We start from the raw sequence: 24093 nt of genomic DNA on the forward strand, positions 1-24093 counted from the left end.
ACAAACACAAGTATCTGCTGACACGCTTGCCATTTGATCCCATCTGCCGGCACCCACATCTGCTTCAGGGGCAGGGGGGAGATGGGAGATGCAGGGCAGAGCAAATCACACGGAAAACAAAAAGCAGGCAAACAGGACTTGGGAGAGAAAAACAGACTGTTTGAGCGTAAGCCATGCAAATAAAGGCCGGGCACTCACCCTGTGTCCACATCTGGCGCTCCTCTGCTGCGTCTGCCGAGCCGTTAAACCTGTAGCCCGTGTTGTGAAGTGAGAAACAGTTTTCATTTTCACCGGCGTGTCGCTTTGTGTCCTTGCGGTGTGTGAGCTTGTGTTTGCTTAGCTTTGCATGACATGAAAGCGGTAAATGTGTGGATGTGGGTGTGGGTGTGTTGGTCGGTGTGTATTGGTGTCGTTTGATGGTGTGAGTGTGTGAGAGAGTCCCAAGTGGGACAGGGGATATATATACACCCCTGTGAGTTTGGGGTACCACCTACACTCACTTTCTCAGTAACACACACACACAAACACACACTCCTCTGTGTAATTAGAGGCATATTGATTAACTCTTGTGGCCTGCAGCCTTTCCTCCCAACATTAGGCTGATCAATAAGTGTGATGTTCATCCAACCACAAGCACCCGCACCCACCAATACATGCACACACACACACACACACACACACCCACACACACATAGATGCCCAATAACTTTCAGTAGCTGCCTATAGGAAGGACAAAGTTGGACATATGTCCGGTCACTTCACTAAGTCGCTCGATCTGTTGCCTTTCTCATGTGTCTTTAAGCGGTTTTCAAATTTCAAATTTAATTTAAAGACACATCCAGAGCCTCACTTAATACGGTCTGTCACTTCAGCACCACCATATCTAACCCTGCCATGTGTGTATGGTTTCCAACCGTGGACCCTGTCTGCAACTGTCTGACTGTCACTGACCAGATGTGCACATTCATCACCATAATTTAGTTCGTCCTAACAACAGCTGCACTACGCCAGGGTGACTTCCTGTCACGAGTGTGATATTTCCTCCACGTCTTCATATTTTTGTAGACGGTCCAGTTGCTCCTATACACGGTGTGTTAGTGCAGAATCGGTTTTTCACTGCAGACCATTCTCTCATGACCTCATAGACGGTACTGTCACTGCTTTTTAGATGCACGGGGATCAAGCATGGATCCAGAGACCGACCATCCATCCATTATCCAAGCCGCTGATCCTGCTCTCAGGGTCGCAGGGATGCTGGAGCCTATCCCAGCAGTCATTGGGAGGCAGGTAGGGAGACACCCTGGACAGGCCATCACAGGGCCAAGACACACACACACACACACACACCTAAGGACAATTTAGTACGGCCGATTCACCTGACCTACATGTCTTTGGACTGTGGGAGGAAACCGGAGCACCCGGAGGAAACCCACGCAGACACGGGGAGAAGATGCAAACTCCACACACAGGATGACCCGGGACAACCCCCAAGGTTAGACTACCCTCGGGGGCTCGAACCCAGGACCTTCTTGCTGTGAGGCGACCGCGCTAACCACTGCGCCACCATGCCGCCTCCAGAGAACATTCCATGCATATTGACTTCTCACTTTTCATGTTACTGTTGAGTTAACCTGCATTAGCTTCTGCTTTTTTATTCTAGTCTTCACATCCTGCATTCTGTCTAAAGGGCCACGGTGGGCAACGCACCCGTTCAGAATCCCGGCAGTGTGGAACCTCGGTGGGAGAAATGAAACGGATTCAGACTCCGCATCTAGATTGGAGTTGAACGGTCAGTGGGTGGAACACAAACGCAACAAGGAAATAAGACACATTTCGAAGAGCACACAGCATTTAACAACACAGAGTTTATTCCTTTCTGTACATTACATGACGTCATTTGCAGATGAGAGAGAAAGAGAGAGAGAGACTGACGACTTCATGCCGTCTCGGTACCAAACAACACATACAAATAGTGTGAGGTCATAGTTTCAAATCTTTGGATGTACAAAAATCAGAAAAGTGCATCATGCATCCATGCGTTAAGGGTTTGATCCGTGACATCACCGGGCCGCCAACGCCAGGAAAGCCTGCGTCTCTCCACCCGGATGCCCCTGTGACCTCTCACGGCACAACACCGACCTTGGGAGTTCACTAGGGCGGAATGATAGGCCCCCCCCCCCCGATTTTCCAGGGCTAATTGTAAGCCTGGGGGGGAGGGGGGGTGCAGCGGGAGAGGGGAGGGCAAATACAGAGGGGATAGAGGGCAACCACAGTGTCGCACACACATTAAAAAGTATATCTTTTACCCTTTACATGACAAATTTACACACACGCACACACACAGTTAACCCTTTCGTTTGACTTGTTTAAGGGACTACTTATTCTTAATTAGGCCGATTTGATCACCTACACCAACAGGGAGCATCCCGCTTGGTCCTGGCGCAGAGGGGACGATAGTGTTCGGGCACTGGGCATCGGATTAACCGTTTATAATCAAGCTGAAAGTACGTTCCGGTTTTGCCGGGTACATTATGTGACCGCTTCATGGACACGCAGAGACCGGGGCGTGGACCCGTCAACTTCTGTGTCCCGCTCGTGTCCCATCGTTTCTGCACCGTCACTTTTGAACCTCGGCCGCTTGGACGGGCCGCACCATCAGCCACATCCTGACCCGGTGCATATGTGCTGCTGCGGAGACCGCCGATCACATCTCCCAGACAGGGGGGCGAATCCTGGGAGATTTCAGACCTCGCGGACCTTCTCCCTCCGGAATATAGGAAAAAGGCTGCGAGCCGTGTGCAGGCACACCATTACAGACCCGTCAGGTAAAAATGGATCTCACACAAACGCGTGTACATTTTCAACAACACAATAATCAGAACGTTTTACTTCCTCTGCTACTAAAACCTGCTTTGTGTGACTCAAACCCGCAACGTCTCGACTACAGCACTTTCTATTGTACGGTCTCGCAGAGCGACAAAAGACTCCTGACACGGGATTCAACACAAACAGTATTCGGTCGTCGACATGCAGGCTGGAGGGTCCGGCGCCCCGTTGGGGTAACGGAGTGAGGCTTATAGGGGGTGACAAACCGAGGCTCCGGGCTCTCTGATTGGCCGGTGCTAGTGGAGTGTATGCACATAAGCGCGCGTGCACACACACATGCACACACACGTGCATGCACACCCTTAGGGGAGGGTCGTTAAAAAGAGGCACAGACAAGGTTAACAAGGATCATCAATACATATCCGTGTGTGTGTGTGTGTGTGTGTGTGTGTGAGGGGAGGGAGTTATCTAACAAAGAGTCTAAAACAAAATATTAAGGGTGCAGCAGAAAAGCTCCACAGTTAACGGCACCGCAGTTGAAAGGAAACAGTCGGAGGGATGAACAGCATTTATCGTTTAAATTTGGAGGGGAGGATTACGTAGCCGAATTGAACGCGGGAAAACGAGACGCCCGAGAATGTTTTGTCTCGTCTCTCCTCGCCTTCTTTTTTCCTTCTTCTTCCTCTGCTCCCGCTGTATTTCCTGTCGCGTGCGCTTCACGGGACGGAAAATGAAATAAAAGAACCATTTGTTGGCCAAAAAAGTAGCATCTAATGCTCAGGGTAGGTGCAACTCGCACCCTTTCTCTCTCTCCGAGCCGCACACAAAAACACAGGCGCACTCGAGATTACATTCCATTCCATGATACAGGCACAATACTGGTTAGCCAACATATTTTTCATCGCCCAACACCAGTTATGCCACACACCCATCCCCTCCCTATAGTGTCAGACGCCATTCCTACATCCTGATATCGCCGACTTACATCCTTGAAGGGCAGGACAGGTGTGACTGATAAGACTTTCTTCCTCCACCATTGTGTTTGCATACATATATATATATGTGTGTGTGTGTGTGTGTGTGTGTGTGTGTGTGTGTGCACTTCAGACAGTTCAGCCGTCTTAATTACGGAGAGCCCCATTTAACTGGAGCATCGAGGCGGTTACAGGAATTCACAACCCAGATCCACTGGACCGGAATCTGACATAGTACTCAGGAAATCCATCATATTTGATTTCAAACCATTTTTTCTAATTCAAACTAAGTGCTTAATTGCAGGTGACGTGTGCGTACGTGTAAAGCAATATACTTCCACCAAATAGTAACTGATAAAACGGTAAAAAATAAAAAAACCCTTCATGGGAAGCACTCTGGTAAGCTTCTAGTACGTCAAAAGTGTAAGTGTAATATGAAATAAATGTGTAAATCTACTTAAAGGAAAACTTTTTTTTTTAACCTAAACCCCATTTCCCCATCGTTAGGAGTCGAACCGAGCTTTGGGTGGCAGAATCGTTTGAAGTGATCCAGTATCCTGCAAGCTGGCGTCAGCCGACTTGCATACCTCCGGGCTGCTGCCTCTCCCCGTTACTCTACATCTCGTACGGTAATGACTGTCGCCATAGCAACCATACCAATAGACACATTCACATTTGCAGATGATCGTGATTCTGAGTCTTCTTGAAGGGGAGGAGGAACAACGTGGACCTGTGGTCGAGGATTTTGTGTCTTGGTGTGACGAGTCCTCTCTCCACTGACACGTGTCTAAAACTAAAGACATGATGATCAGCTTGAGAAAGACTCCCCCTAGTCCTGTACCAACCAGCATTAAAGGTGCCGACATGGAGCTTGTGGGCAGCTACAAATATCTGGGGGTTGTTCTCGACAACAGGTTGTGCTTTGAAACTCATGTTGCTTCCACATCAGACAAGGTCCAACTAAGACTGTTTTTCCTGAGGAAAATGTGGACATGTAACGCCCCCTCCCAGATGATGACTCTCTTTTATAGAAGTTTTATTGAAACAGTTTTAATGTACTGTGTTGTTGCTTGGTTTGGTAACTTGACTCTGGCCAATAAAAAAGACGGCTTGATAGACTCATCAAATGGGCTAGTAAAATTTCAGGGAGAAGCCAAGCCCAGTTTACTGACCTTTATAACAGGGAAAGGCTACTTCCCTTCTGGAGTGCCGAGGTCACCCCCCTTCGGCCAGAGTTGGAGCCGTTACCCTCAGGTCGTCGGTTGACGATGCCCTGTATTATGACTAAGATACAAGGCTTCCTTTGTCCCCACTGCCATCCAACTGTTAAATGGTAGATAGTACGCATCGGTTGTCTGCAGATCGCTTGTTTCCTTGGTCTGTATATTTGAACTCCTTTGGTTCTCCTTGCCCGCCATGTCCTGTTGTCAATTCTGCCTTGGCGTTTGAATGTTTTGTCTTTGTGTGAGAGTTTTATTATACTGGCTGCAAACTAATTTCCCTGTAAGGGACAATAAAGGTACTTTGACTACCAAAGTGGAACGTGATGCTTCGGGTCAATCGCATTTGCCAAATAACATCCACGGAAAAGCGCTCCGACAGACTCGGGCAGTTACGAGAGGAGTCTGACGAGCTTCTGCCATGAGAGCAATCGTGGGAATATACATCTATCAATCCATTTCTAAATCCATTTCGGGGGTTAAAGGAGCGACTTGTTGCAGGAAGACAACAGGGGAAGCGAGAGGGAGAACTAGAAGAAATGCAAAAAACAAGAATAAAAGTAATAAAAAGGTCTTATCACGGTGCTGACTAACTGCTGGGATTGTCTTTTCATAATGCAAGGTGGTTTCCAGACACGCGGGTGCCGTTGCCCTGAAGGATTACGTTGCCGCTTGGTGTGCAGCGGTCAGCATAAACCAGCTTAATAGAGCCTGCGGCCCATCGCTCGGTTTTGACTCCTAACCATAGGGAAATAGGGCTTAGGTTTAAAAAACACCGGAGTGTCCCTTTAAAGTACACCTCCCTTGTTTGAATCTGATCAGATGTGCTTGGTTGCACTCCTACTTGTAATCACGAGTCCCTCATCCCTCGTGTTTTTTTTACATTTAACAATAAGCTTACAATACTTCATCTCCTTTTAGGGCCATCTGCCTTGGGCTCCCCTTTCTTAGGCTCTTCTGCCTTGGGCTCCTCTTTTTTAGGCTCTTCTACCTTGGGCTCTTCTTTTTTAGGCTCTTCTGCCTTGGGCTCCTCTTTTTTAGGCTCTTCTGCCTTGGGCTCCTCTTTTTTAGGCTCTTCTGCCTTGGGCTCCTCTTTTTTAGGCTCTTCTACCTTGGGCTCCCCTTTCTTAGGCTCTTCTGCCTTGGGCTCCTCTTTTTTAGGCTCTTCTACCTTGGGCTCCTCTTTTTTAGGCTCTCCTGCCTTGGGCTCCTCTTTTTTAGGCTCTTCTGCCTTAGCTTCTTTGGCGTGGGGTGCGTCTTTATTCACGTCGTCACCGCACAGCTTCCTTTGAGAGAAATTAGCAAGATGTAGAATTTAACCGAAAAGCAGAAATCTGGGTGGTCTGAACAGGCACATTGTCCAGGAAGCTGAGACAGGTTACCGTGACTACTGTACCTGGCTTCTGGCGAATCCTTCACAAAGTCACAGATTTTGCTCCTTTTTCCCATCTCCTGTCTGAGAGTCGTCACCTCCGTCTCCCAGCTGGTCTTTTGCTTGGTAAAGTCATCTGCAGGTATGAGGAAGGCATCATGAGAGTCATTGGCATAGTTTCATATATCATGCATGCTAAGGGTTAGCCTTGTGTTTATTTATAACCAGATGGGAAACAAACGCAAAAAAAAAAAATGACCTAGCAAGTATGATCAAAACGAGAGGATGAACAGCTAAGGCATGCTGCATACTTTGAATGGAATCATGTTCAGGATTTTGGATGGCGTCAAGATCCGTAACGCTCCCCGAGCAACATTTCGCCCGCTATCCGCAGTAACTGGCCAGGTTAGCTGGAGTTTGAAAAGGCCAGGCTTTTTTTTTTGTTGTTGAAATTTTCCTCCTTTTTTCTCCCCAGTTGTACTCGGCCAATTACCCCACTCTTCTGAGCCTTCGGCGGTCGCTGCTCCACCCCCTCTTCCAATCCAGGGAGGGCTGCAGACTACCACATGCCTCCTCCCATACATGTGGAGGCGCCAGCTGCTTCTTTTCACCTGACAGTGAGGAGTTTCACCAGGGGGACGTAGCGCGTGGGAGGGTCACGCTATTATTCCCCCCCCCCCCAGTTCCCCCTCCCCCCCAACAGGTGCCCCAACCAGAGGAGGCGCTAGTGCAGTGACCGGGACACATGCCCACATCCGGCTTCCTACCCACAAACCCGGCCAATTGTGTCTGTAGGGACGCCCGACCAAAACCGGAGGTAACACGGGATAGACCGCCACGCCACCCAGATGCCCAAGGCCAGGCTTTTAAGGTAGTCTACAAATTGTTCACTTTTCACACAACTCTATCCACCGCCGAGAAGAGTCGTCCGCGTTCACTGTGAACAGCTTTGCAGAGGGCGTTTGCCCGCGTCCACATTTTGTTTGACTCTTGGCATCGCCGTATAAAAAAAAAAAGTCCACAAAAAATATCAAATTCATGGATGGCGACAGATGACACGCCCCGCCCCCGCCTTTATGTCAGTCAGCTCACAATCTTGCAAAAAGAGTTTCTTTATCTCACTGAGATCTACCCAGCTGGATAAGGATTGAATAAATAAGAGCGGTCACGGGTATGCATGTTAATAACAGGTGTGTGTTCATACAAAGCATTGTGTGACCCAGTTAGTCTGGAGAATGCTGGTCTGGGGCTTTGTCTCCTCTCATTACCTGCCGAGTTTAACGACGAAGGACAAGGTTCGTCAGATAACAGCACTCACCTTTGAGACTACTCGCCTCGGACTCCAACGAGGCCAGCTCATCTGCGAGGTGTTTCTGTGGGCAGAAAGGGCAAAAAAAAAAACAAAAAAAAACTTATTGCGCTGATCTGGAAATTTCTTAAAACCTGGGCAGATGCACACAGAGCCACTCAGAGAAAATATAAAATGGTTGCAGTAGAGAATTTAACTTTTTTCCTCTTTAAATCCAACTCACGTTTTACAGGCCTGACAGAAATGGCTCAGCGTTGAGAATATTTAAAACTCCGAAATCACCGAGGAACTCGAGAGGTGCACGGACTCGGTTAGTGCCGACAAGCGGCTGCATACGCAGACAAAGGCGGAAATTCCTTTTTACTTCATTTACGACGCGGTGCTCCTGTAACGGCACCGTGTCGATCGTGACTGCGCCTCGTTACCGATATAGAACGCGATGCCGCAACATCAGGTGCAGAACTCGATCCCAGTGTCAGCATCAAAAGTTGTTCAGAAACCAGAATCTGATCTGATGGCTAGCTTGTGCATATGCAGATAAGCTGGAAACAGCTGGCCTTTATGTGGAGAGTGAACTAAAACACTTTCAAAATCACTTAAAAAAATCAAACCTGATGTAAGAGAGGCATTGGCAAGGAGTTAAAAAGCTCTTGGCTGAAAGTAGAACCTCCTACCATACTCACTTATTCATTTGAGACAACTCAAATAAACACTTCATACACTTCATAAACACTTCCTGTGAAACATCATTAACCTGGGATCATCTCAATGTACAGCTGCTATGTCCTTTACAAGGAAAGTTTAATGGAGTCCCCTGTGAGCCAATTTAATTAACTGCCTCTTGATAACACCGTTTTATCAGAACTGTGGGGTGTACTGGGAAATGTTGTATCCCCAAATGAATACGTATCCAGCGCATAGCTACACGTTGCATCATACTTGGATTATTACATTTCCATTTCACGTATGAGAAACTGCAACATGTAGATTGTTTGAACGATATTGAACACTTAAGATTGTCACCGAGGTTTTAAAAAGTATAGTTGCATATCGAAACGTCTTGATGATCTAAAAATGAAATTTCTAAAAATAGGATAAAAGATCATATAAAAATATTGAAATCGTTTAGATAATGCTCTTTTTGAGATGGAAAATTTGACAACACAGCTTAAACCACCAGCTTGGTCTTCCTCTAAGACCAAACCACATCTGTCTCCGCATGCCGAGTAAATTATACTTTTCATATGTATTGTTTGTATTATCTGCGAGGCACTGCTGCAACATTACTACTACTACTACTTTCGACTGCTCAAGTTAGGGGGCGCAACAGGGGATCATCTGTTTCCATCTCTTCCTGTCCTCTGCATCTTCCTCTGTCACACCAGCCACCTGCATGTCCTCCCTCACCACATCCATACACCTCCTCTTTGGCCTTCCTCTTCTCCTCTTCCCTGGCAGCTCCATATTCAGCATCCTTCTCCCAATATACCCAGCATCTCTCCTCCACACATGTCCAAGCCATCTCAATCTTGCCTCTCTTGCTTTGTCTCCAATCCGTCCAACCTGAGCTGTCCCTCTAATATACTTCTTCCTAATCCTGTCCTTCTTCATCACTCCCAGTGAAAATCTTACCATCTTCAACTCTGCCACCTCCTGCTCCTCCTTCTGTCTTTTCATCAATGCCACTGTCTCCAAACCATATAACATAGCTGATCTCACTACCATCTTGTAAACCTTCCCTTTAACTCTTGCTGGTACCCTTATGTCTCAAATCACTCCTGACACTCTTCTCCACCCACTCCACCCTGCCTGCACTCTCTTCTTCACCTCTCTTCTGCACTCTCTATTACTTTGGACAGTTGACCCCAAGTATTTAAACTCATACACCTTCGTCACCTCTACTCCTTGCATCCTCACAATTCTGCTTTCTTCCCTCTCATTCACACATATCTATTCCGTCTTGCTCCAACTGACTTTCATTCCTCTTCTCTCCAGTGCATACCTCCACCTCTCCAGGCTCTCCTCAACCTGCGTCCTACTCTCGCTACAGATCACAATGTCATCCGCAAACATCATAGTCCACAGAGACTCCTGCCTGATCTCGTCCGTCCACCTGTCCATCACCATTGCAAACAAGAAAGGGCTCAGAGCCGATCCTTGATGTACTCCCACCTCCACTTTAAATCCATCCGTCACTCCTACCGCTCACCTCACCACTGTCACTGCCCTCAAACATATCCTGCACCACTCCTACATACTTCTCTGCAACTCCTGACTTCCTCATATAATACCACACCTCCTCTCTTGGCACCCTGTCACATGCGTTCTCTAAATCCACAAAGAGCTAGCTATGCCATCTTAACACTTGCTCGGAGGTGAATCAGAATCCTTTATGTGCCCTGCGTGCCTCTTAATGGCTACCAGTTAACCAGCTGCACACTGGCTCCATACGGAAATAGATGGCACTAGAAACTGGTGAGAGTAGCCAATCATTATAGGCCAAGTCAGTAAAAACAATGACAACCAAAACTGTTCCATTCCAACATGGGAATTCTCGTGGACTTCTTTGTGAGCTAGGACCGAGGACGCCGAATGTTTTATTTACGACAACTGAGGGTGAAAAGGCGTCAATTTGATGCTTATTGAGTAAATTTGGCCAATGCATTGGTAAACACTGCAGTCTGTTCAAGCCCTTTAACGAATGGGGCTCATGCATTTAGTTAAAGGTGTGCGTTTGCGTTCGCCAAGACAGCGGGGCACTTCTACATTCGTGCGCAGGGTAAGAACAAATCCACGGCGGAAAATATTGATGAATCCCGGATTTGTGCGTGCGCACAGATTTGTGAATGAAGCCCAGCGTTGGGTTCAACCAACCGCCAACAGGTCTGCAACCCTCACCGGTGCACATGGTGGAGAACTAGTAACACACCCTCTGTGCCAAAGTGTTGGCAAACACACCAAAGATGCCACTTCTCCCATTAAGCAACAGTGTTTTGAGCCAATGTGCAACAAGCCTGCACTCACTTTGATGCATAGGATGGTTTGATTCCCCTTGGTGGGTGTGTGTGTGTGTGAGAACCAGTTGGGGGGGGGGTGATTTGTAGATAATTTTCTCTCTCTCTCTTATATGTAGATAATTTATTAAAAGCTTGACTGACCAGGGGGGGGCAATCCCGGTGGCTCATCTGGTAGACTGGGTATCACATAAGGCTGAGTCCTTACCGCAGCCGCCTGGGTTCGAATCCGGCCCGGGCTCCTCATCCCCCTCCCCTTCCTGTCTCTCTCTACTGTCACTATCAAATAAAGGCAGAAGATGCCAAAAAAAATAAATCTTAAAAAAAAAAAAGAAGAAGCTTGACCTGACCTTAATAAACAGACGTTTCCCAGATAGCGAAACTGCTGTGGCCCGGACCCGTCCCACACCCGCCTTTCATCTTTCTCTCATCCGGCCCACATACCGTGTGGAGTGATGGCACTTGGGCGGTCCGCTCCTGTTTGCCAGATCCGGGCCAGAACCCAGCAATGCCGCATGTGCCACATATTTGCCAAAGGTGGTCCATATTTGTTTTTGTGATATTTGGGCCATATTCACCATTTACCACACGGGCCACTTCAGGGCCACATCCAGATCACATGTTGCCCAGAGCGCCGCATCTTTGCCAAAAAAGGCCCACATTTGATTTGGCATATCTGGGCCATATTTGCTATTATACATGTGGGCCACTTTAGGCTCACATCCATGTTGTCAGGGCCAGAAGAAGACCATCAGTGCCTGACGTGGCCCACATCCGGATGCTGTCCGGGTTGTGTCACTGAAAACGTCTTTGTGGACCTTTAGTATTTGTATTTGAGTGATTTGCTTGTAAAGCCCCTTGATACAAATGTGTAATTTGTGATATTGGGCTATACAAATAAAATTGACTTGAGTACCCTGTGTGTGTGTGTGTGTGGGTGGGTGTGTGTGTGGGTGGGTGTGTGTGGGGTTGGAGGTCAACTCATCTAAACGCACTGAAGTGAGCGTGCGGACTATTTGAATATCTAAACCCTGACATACGGGAGAGATCCGCCACGGATCATCCGTGCTGCCACCACCACGACTAGGTATGAGATCACATGGAGGTCCCCACAAGTCTGGCATCAATCTGGGGCCCCCTCACTTACCTTCTCTCCCTGGCAGGCGTCCGCCGAAGCCTTCTTCTCCGTCGCTGTGGCCTCCAGCTTGCCGACGTCGGGCTCCAGCTCCTTCACCTCTTTCTTGACCCGGTCCACCACCCCCTGAAACTTCGTGAACTCCGCCCGGTAGTCTTCCACCACCTCCTGCGTGACGCGAAGTTTGATGTCCTGGAATTTCACCCGTTTCTGCGCGTTCTCCGTCTCCCTTCTCCGCCTGTGTATCAAGCCGAGCGAGGCCGCGCACACCAGCGCGGTGAAAACGAGCAAGGCCACATGCAGCTTCATGCTGGTTTACAGCGTAGTGGTCTCGTCTCTGTGTGTGTGTGTGTGTGGGGGGGGGGGAGGCTGTAGAGGAACGGAGATCTAAGCCGAGGACGCGGGGTTTCTGCTTTCTGTCATCAGGTGTGGCTCCCGTTCTGCCTGCGTGCGACTGCTCAGGTGCGACAGCGGCATCGGGTCGACTCCCGGCAGGTGCGCCGACTGACTCAACCTTTGGCCCCCAAAGCCACGCCCCTTACCCCCCCTCCCTCCTCTCCCCCGTACACACCGAACAGAGGGAGGACGGGCCAGAGCGGTCGACGCCTGTCATGGTCCTGCGATGCATATCACCTGGTAGAGACCAGCACGGCGTGGAGACTGGATCTACGTGCTCAGCCTCAGCACGGACCAGTTTCCGCAAAGCGGGGGCACAATTTTAATATAGGCAAAGGAGTCCTGCACGGCATGTGAACGACGTTTGTGTGTTTGAGAGAGAGAGAGAGAGAGAGAGAGAGAGCGAGCGAGAGAGACGTGGAGAGAGCGAGAGAGGGGTGTGGCATCGGACAAACAAGGAAGTCAGTGTCATGGAGCTTGTCGGTCACACCCCAACTGGTTCAGCAGGTGGAGCCATGAACAGGTTGAATGACCACTATTCTCCAGCCGCAGGTTGTCGCCGGAGCAGCTCGGAAGGACGTGGGGCAACGAGGCAGGCAGCGTAATGACTGATCAGCGAGAGGCACTCAAGAGGAGCTCCGCCATCAAATCAAACCAGTAAATCCCAAGTTCTTGCCAAGTTCTTGCCCTCCCTCCCCGACCCTCAGCAGGGTCTTCGCTTCAGCCAAGATGAAGAGCGCTCCCGTTGTGGGATTTCTGAGTGTGAGCGTGATGCTCCTGGCGATATTCCAGGCTGTGCGGCAGGAGGTGAGCCTGCGCAGTCTGAAAACGCGCATGGCGGAGGGCTCCCTCGAGGTTAAGAGGAGAGAGGAGGCCATTGTCCAACTGAAGGCAAAGGTCGAGGGACTGAACAAAGAGCTGCCCCCCTTCAACACCAAGAAGAGCGAGTTGCTGAGGAAGAAGGGGGACTTTTCAAAATCCATGGGCGAGTCGGACAAGAACCTGGAGACCTGTAAGACAGAGAAGGTATCTCAGACGCGCGCACACGGCACCTCGGTAGTTGCGGGGACCCCCCCCCCTCATTGACTGCATTCATTCCCTAGACCTTAACACAAGCCTTAACCAGCATAACTCACCTAACCCAGTTCACCTAACCAAAATCCCCACAGGCTCGTTGCGTGGGAAATAACGCCAACCGAACTCAGCTGTGAGGTATATTCTAAAGACGAATGGTGCAAACAAAAATGTCTTGTGTCCATTGGGCACACGTGCTTAATATTTGTGTGACATAACAAAAATGGTGCTGTAATTGTCGTGTGTAGCATGTGTAAGATTTGGATGCTCAACACTGACTTGTTTGACCTAAGTTTCAGTAGACTAAGCCGCCCCGTCTTACTCTTCCCATAAGACAGAGACTGAAAAAAAGAAGAGCTCCCAAACAGAGGCTATAGCCAAACTCAAAGGTAAGGTGGATTTTAATTGCTCTTATCCCGTGATGATTTACTCAGGCCCTGGTGCATAACCCCATAGGATTCCGCTGCAGATCTCCAAACGGGTGGGCCTCATGCATCAAGCGTGCAAGGGGTACAAACTTGTTCTGCACCCATGGGACTTTTTAGCCCTGCAGTTTGTCTGAGAGACCAGATTAGAACCTGGGTAACCCCTGAATTTAGACTCCAGTCGGCCAACACTGACGTCCTTGCAAGCCTGGGTTATTGATTACTTGTTGCAAGAGGTAGACGATGGATGTTGGGGGGGGGGGGATACAAATGACCATCAGGCTTTGGCTCCGCCTGTCAGACAAGTTGGAGAGATAAAAGATCCCATGGGTGTGGAAGAACAAACGTGTACATAGCAACGACTGACGCATGAAGCCCAGCGTTAACCGCCATAAAACATTCTTGAGATAGGAGAATTCTTGGTAGACACTCTTCCTCTAGGCCTGCGTTTCCTTCTCAACTCGAGGAACTCTTTTATTTTGCGATACACGTGAAAATTCCTGCCTTTCACCACTCTTGAAAATAACCCTTGTTTTATTCCTTACCACACTGCGCTTTTGTTCCCCCAGCTGATCACGAAGAAGCGAAGAAGAAAGCCCAGGAGGAGATCCAGGGCCTGAAACAGCAGATTCTGGACAGGGACAAGGCCATTTGTACCTTTGTGAATGCAACAAACGAGGAAGGACGGTGAGCTATTCACAGCCTTTACCCGTGCATACAGTGCAGTGCAGTGTAGGCGGCAGAGCTAAGAGAGACTTGCCTTCACAGATTAGGATCAAGGGTGAGGGTTCTGTGGATTTCAATATGTAGATATACGCCATCCAAAGGAGTTGAATCAAGTGCAACTGGACTTGGTATACCAAGGACTTGGTATACCAAGTCCAGTTGCACTTGATTCAACTCCTTTGGATAACCATGACCTGGATGAATGAGAACATCCACAGACATGTAGATATACGTCACTGTCATGTCCACAAACAGCAGCGTTACAGGAATTCACACACTAATTTTTCGTTCATTTGCTGTTTTGCAGAAAGCTGTGTGGGCTTGCCGAAACTCCCAAATGACACCGATTGAAAACTATTCACCGGTTGATGTGACCTCGTAGAAGAGGAGCAAGATGTGCACTGAGATGAATGATTGCGTTTTGTTTTTTTTCCCCTCTCCCAAATAACTGTCTCTAGACAGATGAACAGTCTCTCCTATGACCGCCAGTGGGATTACTCTTCTTCCTGTCACATCAGTACCTGTTTTGTTTCTCAGTGGAAAGTAAAATGTATGTTAATGAAACTTCATTCTGTCCCAGACTTCCTGTATAAGTTCCTAACTGCTGCCACATAATAAGTGACCTGCTTGGCATAGAAGTAGCACAGTTAATCTCAAAGGTCAGTTCTTCTGGCTGAACCGGCGAACTGACTTTCTGTTAAATTATAACTGAGACTCCCAGAGGCAGTATAACCAGGAGAAAATGCGTGATTGACTCGATTGCGAGTTAATCATCAATTGAACTAAAGAAAATTACATTAGAACATTTTGACTAATAAGAATAGGCGAGGACAGATACCCGTTTAATCTTTGAGCTCTTTTTTTCTTCTTCTTTACTAGTAGGACTTAGTAGTTCACGTAAGCAAAACTTGTTTATGCATTGTCAAGGCTGCACTTGTGGAAGGTAAACTACTTTTTATTATTTGCAATATGAAAACAAGTTAGATGAATAAAACATTTGCTTAAAATAACTATTTTTGGACAGTGTTTGCTGACGGGCAAATTGACATTTCTTAGTATTCCACATTGGCAAAACAGAGTGCGAAGTACCCATTGTTAACAGCACAATATGCAAAGCTTTCCTGGCATCAGGTGTATGTTCTCTGTATGGTCAAGCCTTGGCTGTTGAGCTGTCTGAGGTATTGTTCCAGCTCCTGATTCAAAAGAGCCTGCAGTGCTGCTCTGTGTACCTGCAGGAAACCACAAATACCACACACAGTACATCTGACTGCACCGGATTACAGAGTACTATCTTCCATCAGCAGAGGTCTGGTTTTGCTTGATTGTATCGCTCATGACTAAAACAAAATGGTGTTGGCAAGGCCTTGTACTTTACTTCTTTTTTTTGAAAGGGAAAAACTGTTTAGCCCTTAGGGGCAATGATTAAACGTTAAAACCAAGCAATTTGTATTAAGCGTAAACAAACACATGGACATCCAAAGGAGTTGAATCAAGTGCAACTGGACTTGGTATATATCCGTGAAGACGTTTCGCCTCTCATCCAAGAGGCTTCCTCAGTTCGTGCCTCTGACTAGACCAAGCTATTTATCCTCTTTGGAGTCGTTGTCAGAGCTATTGTCTACAGACAAACACATGGACATATTCCTTTATCTCTCCCTAGTGTTAAAAATATGCAACTGCAACCCAGTCTTAACAACTACATGTTGAAGCTAATTCTACCCATCTAGATGAAAGATGAGAAACCTAACGGTAATACTGAAAGTCTGTAAAACATAATTAATTCATCAAGCCGTCAAGGGACATCGTTTCAACAGAAAAACAAAGTCAATGTGAGCCTAAGCTCAGGCCCTACCGCCAAACCCTGACCAGATGTAAAGTTAGAATAACACCCGAAACTGTGCTGCGCTGTACGCCCATCTCTCCATCCTTCCTACCAGCGTCATGGCTTTCTTCGCTCTCTGTTCTGGGCAAGCTGTTTAATTTTCTGGGCCCGGAAGGAGTTGGCCTGGGTCGAGCCCTCAAATTCAGCCTTCGGCGCCGCGCCCCCTAAAGGAGAGAGGGTTAATTTCCGGGGGGTGGCAGGACGACCCGATCCGTTATGTACAATTAGGCTACCTTTGTAATTCAGCAGTGCGGCTTGAGAACCCTTCATCTTTCTATCAAAAAAATATCAAATACGTCCCGTTATCGAACGTGGCCCCGGTCGGCAGCAGAATTCCGTCTTGTTTGGATCGGTTCTGACACGTCAGTAGGGGGAGGACGCCGCCGAGAGGGAAGCCGCTCCTCGACAGTTGTCATGGAAACCGATGTAACGGGAACTAGCCCGTTATTGTACGGGATACTCTACGGCGCCAATCACCGTGCGAGCTTTGGGTCACATGATCTAACGACGTCATCGCAACGCGTAGTGCAGGAAGTCGTTGCGCCTCATGTCGTCATGGAAGTCGTCCTCTCGGCAACATACAAACGTAAATGAATCTTCTGCGGGTGATATTACCGTTATGGAATTAACGCTGCTCTACGTTGCGACGAGACTTAATTTGGGGGGGGAGGGGGGGAAGTCGCTCTTCGACAGTTGTCATGGAAACCGATGTAACGGGAAATTGCCCGTCTTGTACGGGATACTCTACGGCGCCAATCAGCGTGCGAGCTTCGGGTCACATGATCTAACGACGTCATCGCTACGCGTAGTGCAGGAAGTCGTTGCGCCTCATGTCGTCATGGAAGTCGTCCTCTCGGCAACATACAAACGTAAATGAATCTTCTGCGGGTGATATCACCGTTATGGAATTAACGCTGCTCTACGTTGCGACGAGACTTAATTTGGGGGGGGGGGGAGTCGCTCTTCGACAGTTGTCATGGAAACCGATGTAACGGGAAATTGCCCGTCTTGTACGGGATACTCTACGGCGCCAATCAGCGTGCGAGCTTCGGGGTCACATGGTCTAACGACGTCATCGCTACGCGTAGTGCAGGAAGTCGTTGCGCCTCATGTCGTCATGGAAGTCGTCCTCTCGGCAACACACAAACGTGAATGAATCTCCTGCGGGTGATATCACCGTTATGGAATTAACGCTGCGACGAGACTTAATTTCGAGGGGGGTGATTAAATGTTCCGTTTCAAGACGCATCCACGTTTACTGACTGGCGAATTAGGCGGAGGCTTCCGGGTTGATAACCTTGTCTCTCGGCTCGGCCGCCGGTGTGAGTTTGAGACAAGCTCGTCTGGCTTTGCCCACCACGACGACGATGATGATGATGATGATGATGCGGGGCAGCACACAGCTGGCCGCCGGGTTCGGTCGGATGTCCAAGGGTTTTATGAGCGTTGGTCCATCGGCGCACAAACGGGCTCAGCTCAGCCTCCCCTCCGCCTGGGGAGCGACGCTCAGCGCCAACGGCATGTTCTCCGTGTCGGTAGGAATAGTGTTGTGTTTTTTTTTTCTTCTTCTTCTACATTTTTCTTTGTGACGTCGTCACACCGTCGTTTGAAATGACAGCGTGGTTGTTACTGTTACCCGACCAGGGATGCCCTTCAGCACACACTAAGGGGGGGGGGGGGGGGACGGAATAATTTCACTGCGGGCTCATGCGCAGACACGTGGCGTTACTTAAAACCACACGAAATTGATACATAAGTGACAACGTAGCGGTGCCAGAACGGTTACAATGGATAAATCACATGTAGTAGAGAATTCATAAATACAACGTTTAACATAAAGAGTTCAAAAGTGCAAAACAAGGATTCAGATTATTTGAGGTTGTAACCTTCTTCATTACACACTACAGGTCAGGTACTCAGAGCAGCACTGATGGATAGAAACTTTGCACATAAGGTGCAGATGTGTTGTGTACATCTGCACTCCATCTGTAATGGCGCAGATTTCTTTATTACAGTGACCTTAAGAAATAAAAGTAGCAGTAGCACTGAAGTAATTTCAGACGTGCGCTTGCAAAAATGTTGTATGGAACACAACAGCACTACAATATAGTGAATTTAACTTTCATCAGTGTTGTGTTAGTGCTCAGTGCTGAGTCTGTTGCTGTGTCTGTCTAGCTTTCCACCTGTCGGTGTTGCACAACATTTCTCTTGCCCTTTTTTTGATGCACGCTGAATATTTTGTCTCGGCATGTTGTCCAACTCCACGCTGCCCTGGAAGCAGATAGAAGTAACCACTGCTGACAGGTTCGGTGCATGTGTTTGTCCAGAAGGCCCTGCCATGGCCCTTCTCCTCCCGGCCTCGGGATTTCAGCCTGCCGAACTCCTCCTGGGGCTCTGAGATGATGCGGCTGTATGATCACTACAACAACCAATGTGAGGTGACGACGGAGAGCGGAAAGAAAACAAAAGGGCCCTGGAAAAGACTGCCGAGCTATAACCGCTCACTCAAGTATGCCACAGGTGCTGTTCCGTTGACCGTACCGCTCCTTCTTTTAGTAGGGAATTACGAGTCGGCAATATGAACAGAAAACTCAGTGTCAAGACACAATGTCTGTAGTCATTATTGCGACACACACTTATTTTTCTAAAGACAAGTGCGAGTGACTGAGAAGAACAACCCTGTCTTTTACCAGTTATGTAAAACGTTAAGACGCCTGTAACCTCCTGCCAGCGTCGGGTTTTTTGTTTTATTTTTACACAAGGCTTCTTTGGACCTGGCTAAAAGTGATTATTTATTACTTATTATTCATTATGAAAGGAAAATTGATTATTAGTCATTCTGAGCATCGGTGTTTTAAGCATTCAGCACGCTCTCTTGGGTGGTTCTTCTAAAGAGGAATAAACAGGGCTATTGTTTAATCATCTGATAACCAATCTTTGCAAATTCTGCAGATGACAGTGCTTCGAGTAGTGTTGAATTAAGCAAATCGGAGGCTGTCTGAGGTAACTGTGGTGTAATCTGTTTCCTAGCAATACATTTCCACCACTTCAGCGTTCATTTCTGAATCTACGAAAGCGTTGCACTACACTGACCTCCTTTGTGCCCTTTCTGGTACGAATGTATACACTTTCCTGTAGTGTGTGTGTGTGTGTGTGGGGGGGGGGGCAGCAATCACAGTGAACTGATACCCTAACGTTAACGTCATTTGTGCCTGTGGACGCGTGCATGAATGCGCACGTTTGTGTATCAGTGCAAGAGAGGGACGAGGGAGGGTAAAATGGAAAGGGCAGGTTAGGCGGTATTTTTACCCCCGGCTGACCGCTGACACGTCTTTGCCCTTCTTGTAGGTGGCATTCATCTGAGTAAGATAATCCAGTCAGAGGCTCGTCTCTTTACTCGCAACAGTGGAGTTCAGGGGGCAGCGTTCGAATACGTCATGTTCCACAGCGAGGAGGAGCAGAAGTGCGTGTGTGTGTTCCAGGCTGGGCATCTGCTGGAGGGGCCACCAGGGTCAGTCAGATGTCACCTTCCACTCGTTTGTGCTTCTGCACCAGTTGTCTGTTTGTTTACCTATGAACCGACCCCCGTTGCTGTTATTATTAATAATAGTTGTGCAAAAATCATGTTAGAGGAAAGGAAGAAAGTTTCAAGGGAAAACTTGTCACGAAAAATATTTTTCTTATGAATATAGGCAACATGTGAACTAAGGATGGTTAATTTTGTGTGGAGGATAGAAAAAAGTAATTGATTATATTGCATAAAGTAGAATAAGTTGCAAATATAACTTTTATGAAAGGTATTGTGTAGGAAACTGTAATAGTAGTAGTAGTAGATTCTGAAGGAAACTGTAGTAGTAGTAGTAGTAGATTCTGTGGGAAACTGTAGTAGTAGTAGTAGTAGTAGTAGTAGTAGCAGTAGATCCTGAAGGAAACTATAGTAGTAGTAGTAGTAGTAGTAGTAGATTCTGTGGGAAACTGTAGTAGTAGTAGTAGTAGTAGTAGTAGATCCTGAAGGAAACTATAGTAGTAGTAGTAGTAGTAGATTCTGTGGGAAACTGTAGTAGTAGTAGTAGTAGATTCTGTGGGAAACTGTAGTAATAGTAGTAGATTCTGTGGGAAACTGTAGTAGTAGTAGTAGTAGTAGTAGTAGTAGATCCTGAAGGAAACTATAGTAGTAGTAGTAGATTCTGTGGGAAACTGTAGTAGTAGTAGTAGTAGATCCTGAAGGAAACTATAGTAGTAGTAGTAGTAGTAGTAGATTCTGAAGGAAACTGTAGTAGCAGTAGTAGTAGTAGTAGTAGATCCTGAAGGAAACTATAGTAGTAGTAGTAGTAGATTCTGAGGGAAACTGTAGTAGTAGTAGTAGTAGTAGTAGTAGTAGTAGTAGATCCTGAAGGAAACTATAGTAGTAGTAGTAATAGTAGATTCTGTGGGAAACTGTAGTAGTAGTAGTAGTAGATCCTGAAGGAAACTATAGTAGTAGTAGTAGTAGATTCTGTGGGAAACTGTAGTAGTAGTAGTAGTAGGTCCTGAAGGAAACTATAGTAGTAGTAGTAGTAGATTCTGTGGGAAACTGTAGTAGTAGTAGTAGTAGTAGTAGTAGATCCTGAAGGAAACTATAGTAGTAGTAGTAGTAGATTCTATGGGAAACTGTAGTAGTAGTAGTAGTAGTAGTAGTAGTAGTAGTAGATTCTGTAGGAAGCTGAAATGAAGCATATTGCGTTGCTCAGGTCCCAGTGTGGATGTTCAGTGAAGGGTTTCACAGTAATTTTCTATACATGAGTTGGCATGAATAGAACCGTGTTTAATTTAATTTAGATTCTTTTTTTAAGGTATGTCCATGGGGGGGCGATAGCCACTATGATTGACTCTGTGACGGGGACCCACGCCACCTTCATCTCTGGACCCGTCATGACTGCCAATCTAAATATCAACTACCGCAGGTAAGAACCAACAAAAAAAAAAAAAATTCTACCAAGTTGTATTTTCTTGTTCTTCCTTCTCTTTGCTCACTTAACCTATGAGTTATCTTTTGTCAGGATAAAGTTGACTAAATCAGTATGACCCCCCCCCCCTCCACCCCATTATTATTTCAGAATCAAGTCGGCAATCCAGTTTAATCATTGCTTCTTACATCTCAGTATGCTTTATTTCTAAGAAAGGTGTATTAGGAGTGCTTGAAAGGGGCGCTTTGACCATGAGCGGCAGGAAACGCAGCTTCTGCCAACTTTACTGACATTTAAAGTTGAGCGCACGCCCTGATCGTAATCTTCGTTCCCCTCCGGAGAAACAGGTCTTGCAGAGGACTTCAGCGCAATACCTCATACTGGGCTTCATGATAGAACCTTCTCTTAAGTCTCTCATATATTCTATAATAATAATAATAATAATCATTATATTTATATAGTGCTTTTCTAGACACTCGAAGTGCTTCTCATTGAAGGGGGGGGGGGGGCGCCTCGCCTCGAAAACTGAAGGCACTGATTTCTCCTGCAGGAAGTGCAAAAAGGAAATGAAGTGTCCCTAACAACCCAAATGTGACTTGAGTGTGTTGACTGCAACTCGTTCCAAAACTTGGAACGGACGCATCGGCAAACTCTCATGAAATACCCCTAAACACCACACGAGGACGGGCCATTTTGATTGACAGGTGCAAAATAGAAAAAGTGATTTTAGGAGAATCTTACACGATCAAGTGTGTGTGTTGTGTGTGTGTGTGTGTGTGTGTGTGTGTGTGTGTGTGTGTGTGTGTATGTGTGTGTGTGTGTGTGTGTGTGTGACTTTAACAACCTTATTGAGTGTAAATTTGAGCAAATTAAGACAGCACATACGTGGACAGAAGTCTCTGGACATGTAAACGTTTGCGTCTGCACGCCTATGGCAGAACTCGGCCAGCAGGGGGTGCAGTGTAGCCGGACTTTTTTTTTATTGGTTTCTGTTTGGCTCCAAAACCTTATTTAAACTCTTTCTAATGCAGTCTGTAAGAAGTGGTTTTACATAAGATGGGTTGTTGTGTGAGGCTCAGCGTCGTCAAGACGTCAGACAGCCGAAGAGCGCTTCTCCGTGGCAGTTTTGAATAACTCTTGAGGCATTTCATGATCCTGCAGACCCCCTGTTTAATATCACATCCTGTTAACTTGATCTCTCACATCATTCAGTTCTGCTCAAACCAGAGACTTCCCTGACCTGCTGTCGTCACATGACGTCATAAGCCCCGTGCCTTCAGTTGTACACCGGGAAAAACATGTGGTGGTTATTGTCGTTTTTGGTTCATATTTGTGCGACGCCCTGATTTGTCGTTTCCCAAAGCCCCATCACACTGGGTGGCACCGTGCTGCTCGAATCCTCCTTGGACAAGAGGGAAGGCCGGAAAACCTTTGTTTCGTGCAAAGTGACCAGCACAGACGGTGCCAAACTCCACACAGAGGCGACCGGTAATACTCACATGTGCACACACTCACACACACACACACTGTGTGAAACGACTCATACCGGCACGCCGTGTTTGATGGCGTACGTCGGCGTGAAAGCGCGTTTGAAGTAACGTATGCCTCTTCCCCATGTCTGGTTTCTGTCCCCTCTCGCTCATCCTGCAGCGCTGTTTCTGTCAATCAGCGTAGGCCACCTGTTAAGAGGCTGACGCACGCCGGCCCACCGACCGCCCGGCGTCTCCAGGATGAGCGGGAGCACGGAGAGTGTGGACGTGTTGCAGCTTGAGCGAGCACTTACGAGGACACCCGTTTGCTAGATTTACAGCAACTTCTGTAAAAGGGTATGGTTTCTTCTTCTCCTCGGAAGGTTGCCTAATGTCCGGTCCACTTTTGACCCGCGTGTTGAGTCGGCGTCGAGAGGCGAATGGAAACGGCCCGTTACACAGGCTCCGCATGCAAACACAGAATACTGTTTCATAAAAACAGTTTCATCTTTTTTTTTTCTTTTTCTTTTTTTTTTTTAATCCACTGCCTGTTTTTGCTGATATACTTCAACTACTACTGATATACTTTAACTCCTACTGATATACTTCAACTACTACAGATATACCTCAAGTACTGGAGCCTTACGTAGTATCTGAACTTTGCTCTGAGTTATTTACAGTGTGTTTTTAGTATTATTTACGATTACATATAAGGGGAGCCTCTCAGAATAATAATAATAATAATTATTGTTATTATTATGGCATGAAGTTGAAGGAAATTTGTATAATAATAGTAACTTTATGTAATAGTTACAAAGTGCTTTACAAAACAATAAAACCAGACAGGGCCGACATGAGAAAGCTGCTCATTATTTATTATAAATTATTATTTGTTATCCCAGAAAGTTCAGTCTGCAGGATTACTGTGGGATTACTGGCATCAAGACAGATAATTTGATGTAATTCATTATTTAACATGTAACATTGTGAAGTAACGTTGCTTCAAATAAAGCCTCGCCCTGGGCCTTGGTGTACATAATAAATGAGCAGAATGTTGTTTTTCTTCTGTTCTTGTCTGTAAGTAGAATATCTCATCTTCTGCGTGTCCTTGTTTGTGTGCAGGGCAGGACAGATTTTCCGTTCCCGAACCGGCTGCATCACCGCTCACGTTCACATGTTAACCTGCGGCCGGTCCTCTGTTGGCTGCTGTGATCAGTTTTGGTCGTGTCGGTTGTTCCTGCCCGGTGTACCGCCGTGCTTTACTTTACACTCGTGGATTCATGTAGGACTTTAAAGTCACTCGGAGGTGCAGATGTGCTGCGCGC

At 47.1% G+C, this 24093-nt stretch overlaps 3 protein-coding genes across 5 annotated transcripts; 2 read left to right on the top strand and 1 right to left on the bottom strand.

Moving 5' to 3' along the window:
- Nucleotides 1-5227: 5227 nt before the first annotated feature.
- Nucleotides 5228-12159, bottom strand: zgc:174935 (uncharacterized protein LOC796019 homolog). Its single transcript, XM_056287037.1, has 4 exons — nt 11863-12159; nt 7711-7765; nt 6417-6528; nt 5228-6306 (listed from the first exon to the last, which is right to left on the bottom strand). The coding sequence occupies exons 1-4, from the start codon at nt 12157-12159 to the stop codon at nt 5928-5930; spliced, it is 843 nt and encodes a 280-aa protein (XP_056143012.1). The 3' UTR covers nt 5228-5927.
- A 350-nt stretch (nt 12160-12509) lies between these two features.
- si:dkey-87o1.2 (uncharacterized protein LOC796684 homolog) lies at nt 12510-15915 on the top strand. The gene is made up of 4 exons (XM_056286528.1): nt 12510-13272; nt 13655-13709; nt 14315-14432; nt 14779-15915. Exons 1-4 carry the CDS (start codon nt 12976-12978, stop codon nt 14810-14812), a joined length of 504 nt encoding a protein of 167 aa, XP_056142503.1. The 5' UTR covers nt 12510-12975; the 3' UTR covers nt 14813-15915.
- Nucleotides 15916-17178: 1263 nt separating this feature from the next.
- Nucleotides 17179-23812, top strand: them4 (thioesterase superfamily member 4). Of its 3 annotated transcripts, none has more exons than XM_056286511.1 (6): nt 17181-17888; nt 18684-18873; nt 19702-19864; nt 21186-21296; nt 22663-22787; nt 22950-23812. In XM_056286511.1, exons 1-6 carry the CDS (start codon nt 17721-17723, stop codon nt 22991-22993), a joined length of 801 nt encoding a protein of 266 aa, XP_056142486.1. In that variant the 5' UTR covers nt 17181-17720; the 3' UTR covers nt 22994-23812. The 3 variants fall into 3 exon arrangements, with proteins under 3 accessions (XP_056142487.1, XP_056142486.1, XP_056142485.1); XM_056286510.1 differs by having other exon boundaries at nt 17186-17888; nt 18681-18873; XM_056286512.1 differs by lacking the exon at nt 22663-22787 and having other exon boundaries at nt 17179-17888; nt 18681-18873.
- Nucleotides 23813-24093: the final 281 nt, after the last annotated feature.

Source organism: Lampris incognitus, chromosome 9, assembly GCF_029633865.1.
Source record: "Lampris incognitus isolate fLamInc1 chromosome 9, fLamInc1.hap2, whole genome shotgun sequence".
NCBI classification, from domain to species: domain Eukaryota; kingdom Metazoa; phylum Chordata; class Actinopteri; order Lampriformes; family Lampridae; genus Lampris; species Lampris incognitus.

What these genes read in the sequence shown, in the direction of transcription:
- zgc:174935 (XM_056287037.1), bottom strand. Translation starts at nt 12,159, where the DNA reads ATGAAGCTGCATGTGGCCTTGCTCGTTTTCACCGCGCTGGTGTGCGCG. An exon ending in ACGCCTGCCAGGGAGAGAAG is followed by an intron (nt 7,766 to 11,862) that starts GTAAGTGAGGGG and finishes TTCTGCCCACAG; the next exon opens with AAACACCTCGCAGATGAGCT. An exon ending in CGAGGCGAGTAGTCTCAAAG is followed by an intron (nt 6,529 to 7,710) that starts GTGAGTGCTGTT and finishes TCATACCTGCAG; the next exon opens with ATGACTTTACCAAGCAAAAG.
- si:dkey-87o1.2 (XM_056286528.1), top strand. Translation starts at nt 12,976, where the DNA reads ATGAAGAGCGCTCCCGTTGTGGGATTTCTGAGTGTGAGCGTGATGCTC. An exon ending in AGACCTGTAAGACAGAGAAG is followed by an intron (nt 13,273 to 13,654) that starts GTATCTCAGACG and finishes TCTTCCCATAAG; the next exon opens with ACAGAGACTGAAAAAAAGAA. An exon ending in GCAACAAACGAGGAAGGACG is followed by an intron (nt 14,433 to 14,778) that starts GTGAGCTATTCA and finishes GCTGTTTTGCAG; the next exon opens with AAAGCTGTGTGGGCTTGCCG.
- them4 (XM_056286510.1), top strand. Translation starts at nt 17,721, where the DNA reads ATGATGATGATGATGATGATGCGGGGCAGCACACAGCTGGCCGCCGGG. An exon ending in CTAAATATCAACTACCGCAG is followed by an intron (nt 21,297 to 22,662) that starts GTAAGAACCAAC and finishes CGTTTCCCAAAG; the next exon opens with CCCCATCACACTGGGTGGCA. An exon ending in ACTCCACACAGAGGCGACCG is followed by an intron (nt 22,788 to 22,949) that starts GTAATACTCACA and finishes CTCATCCTGCAG; the next exon opens with CGCTGTTTCTGTCAATCAGC.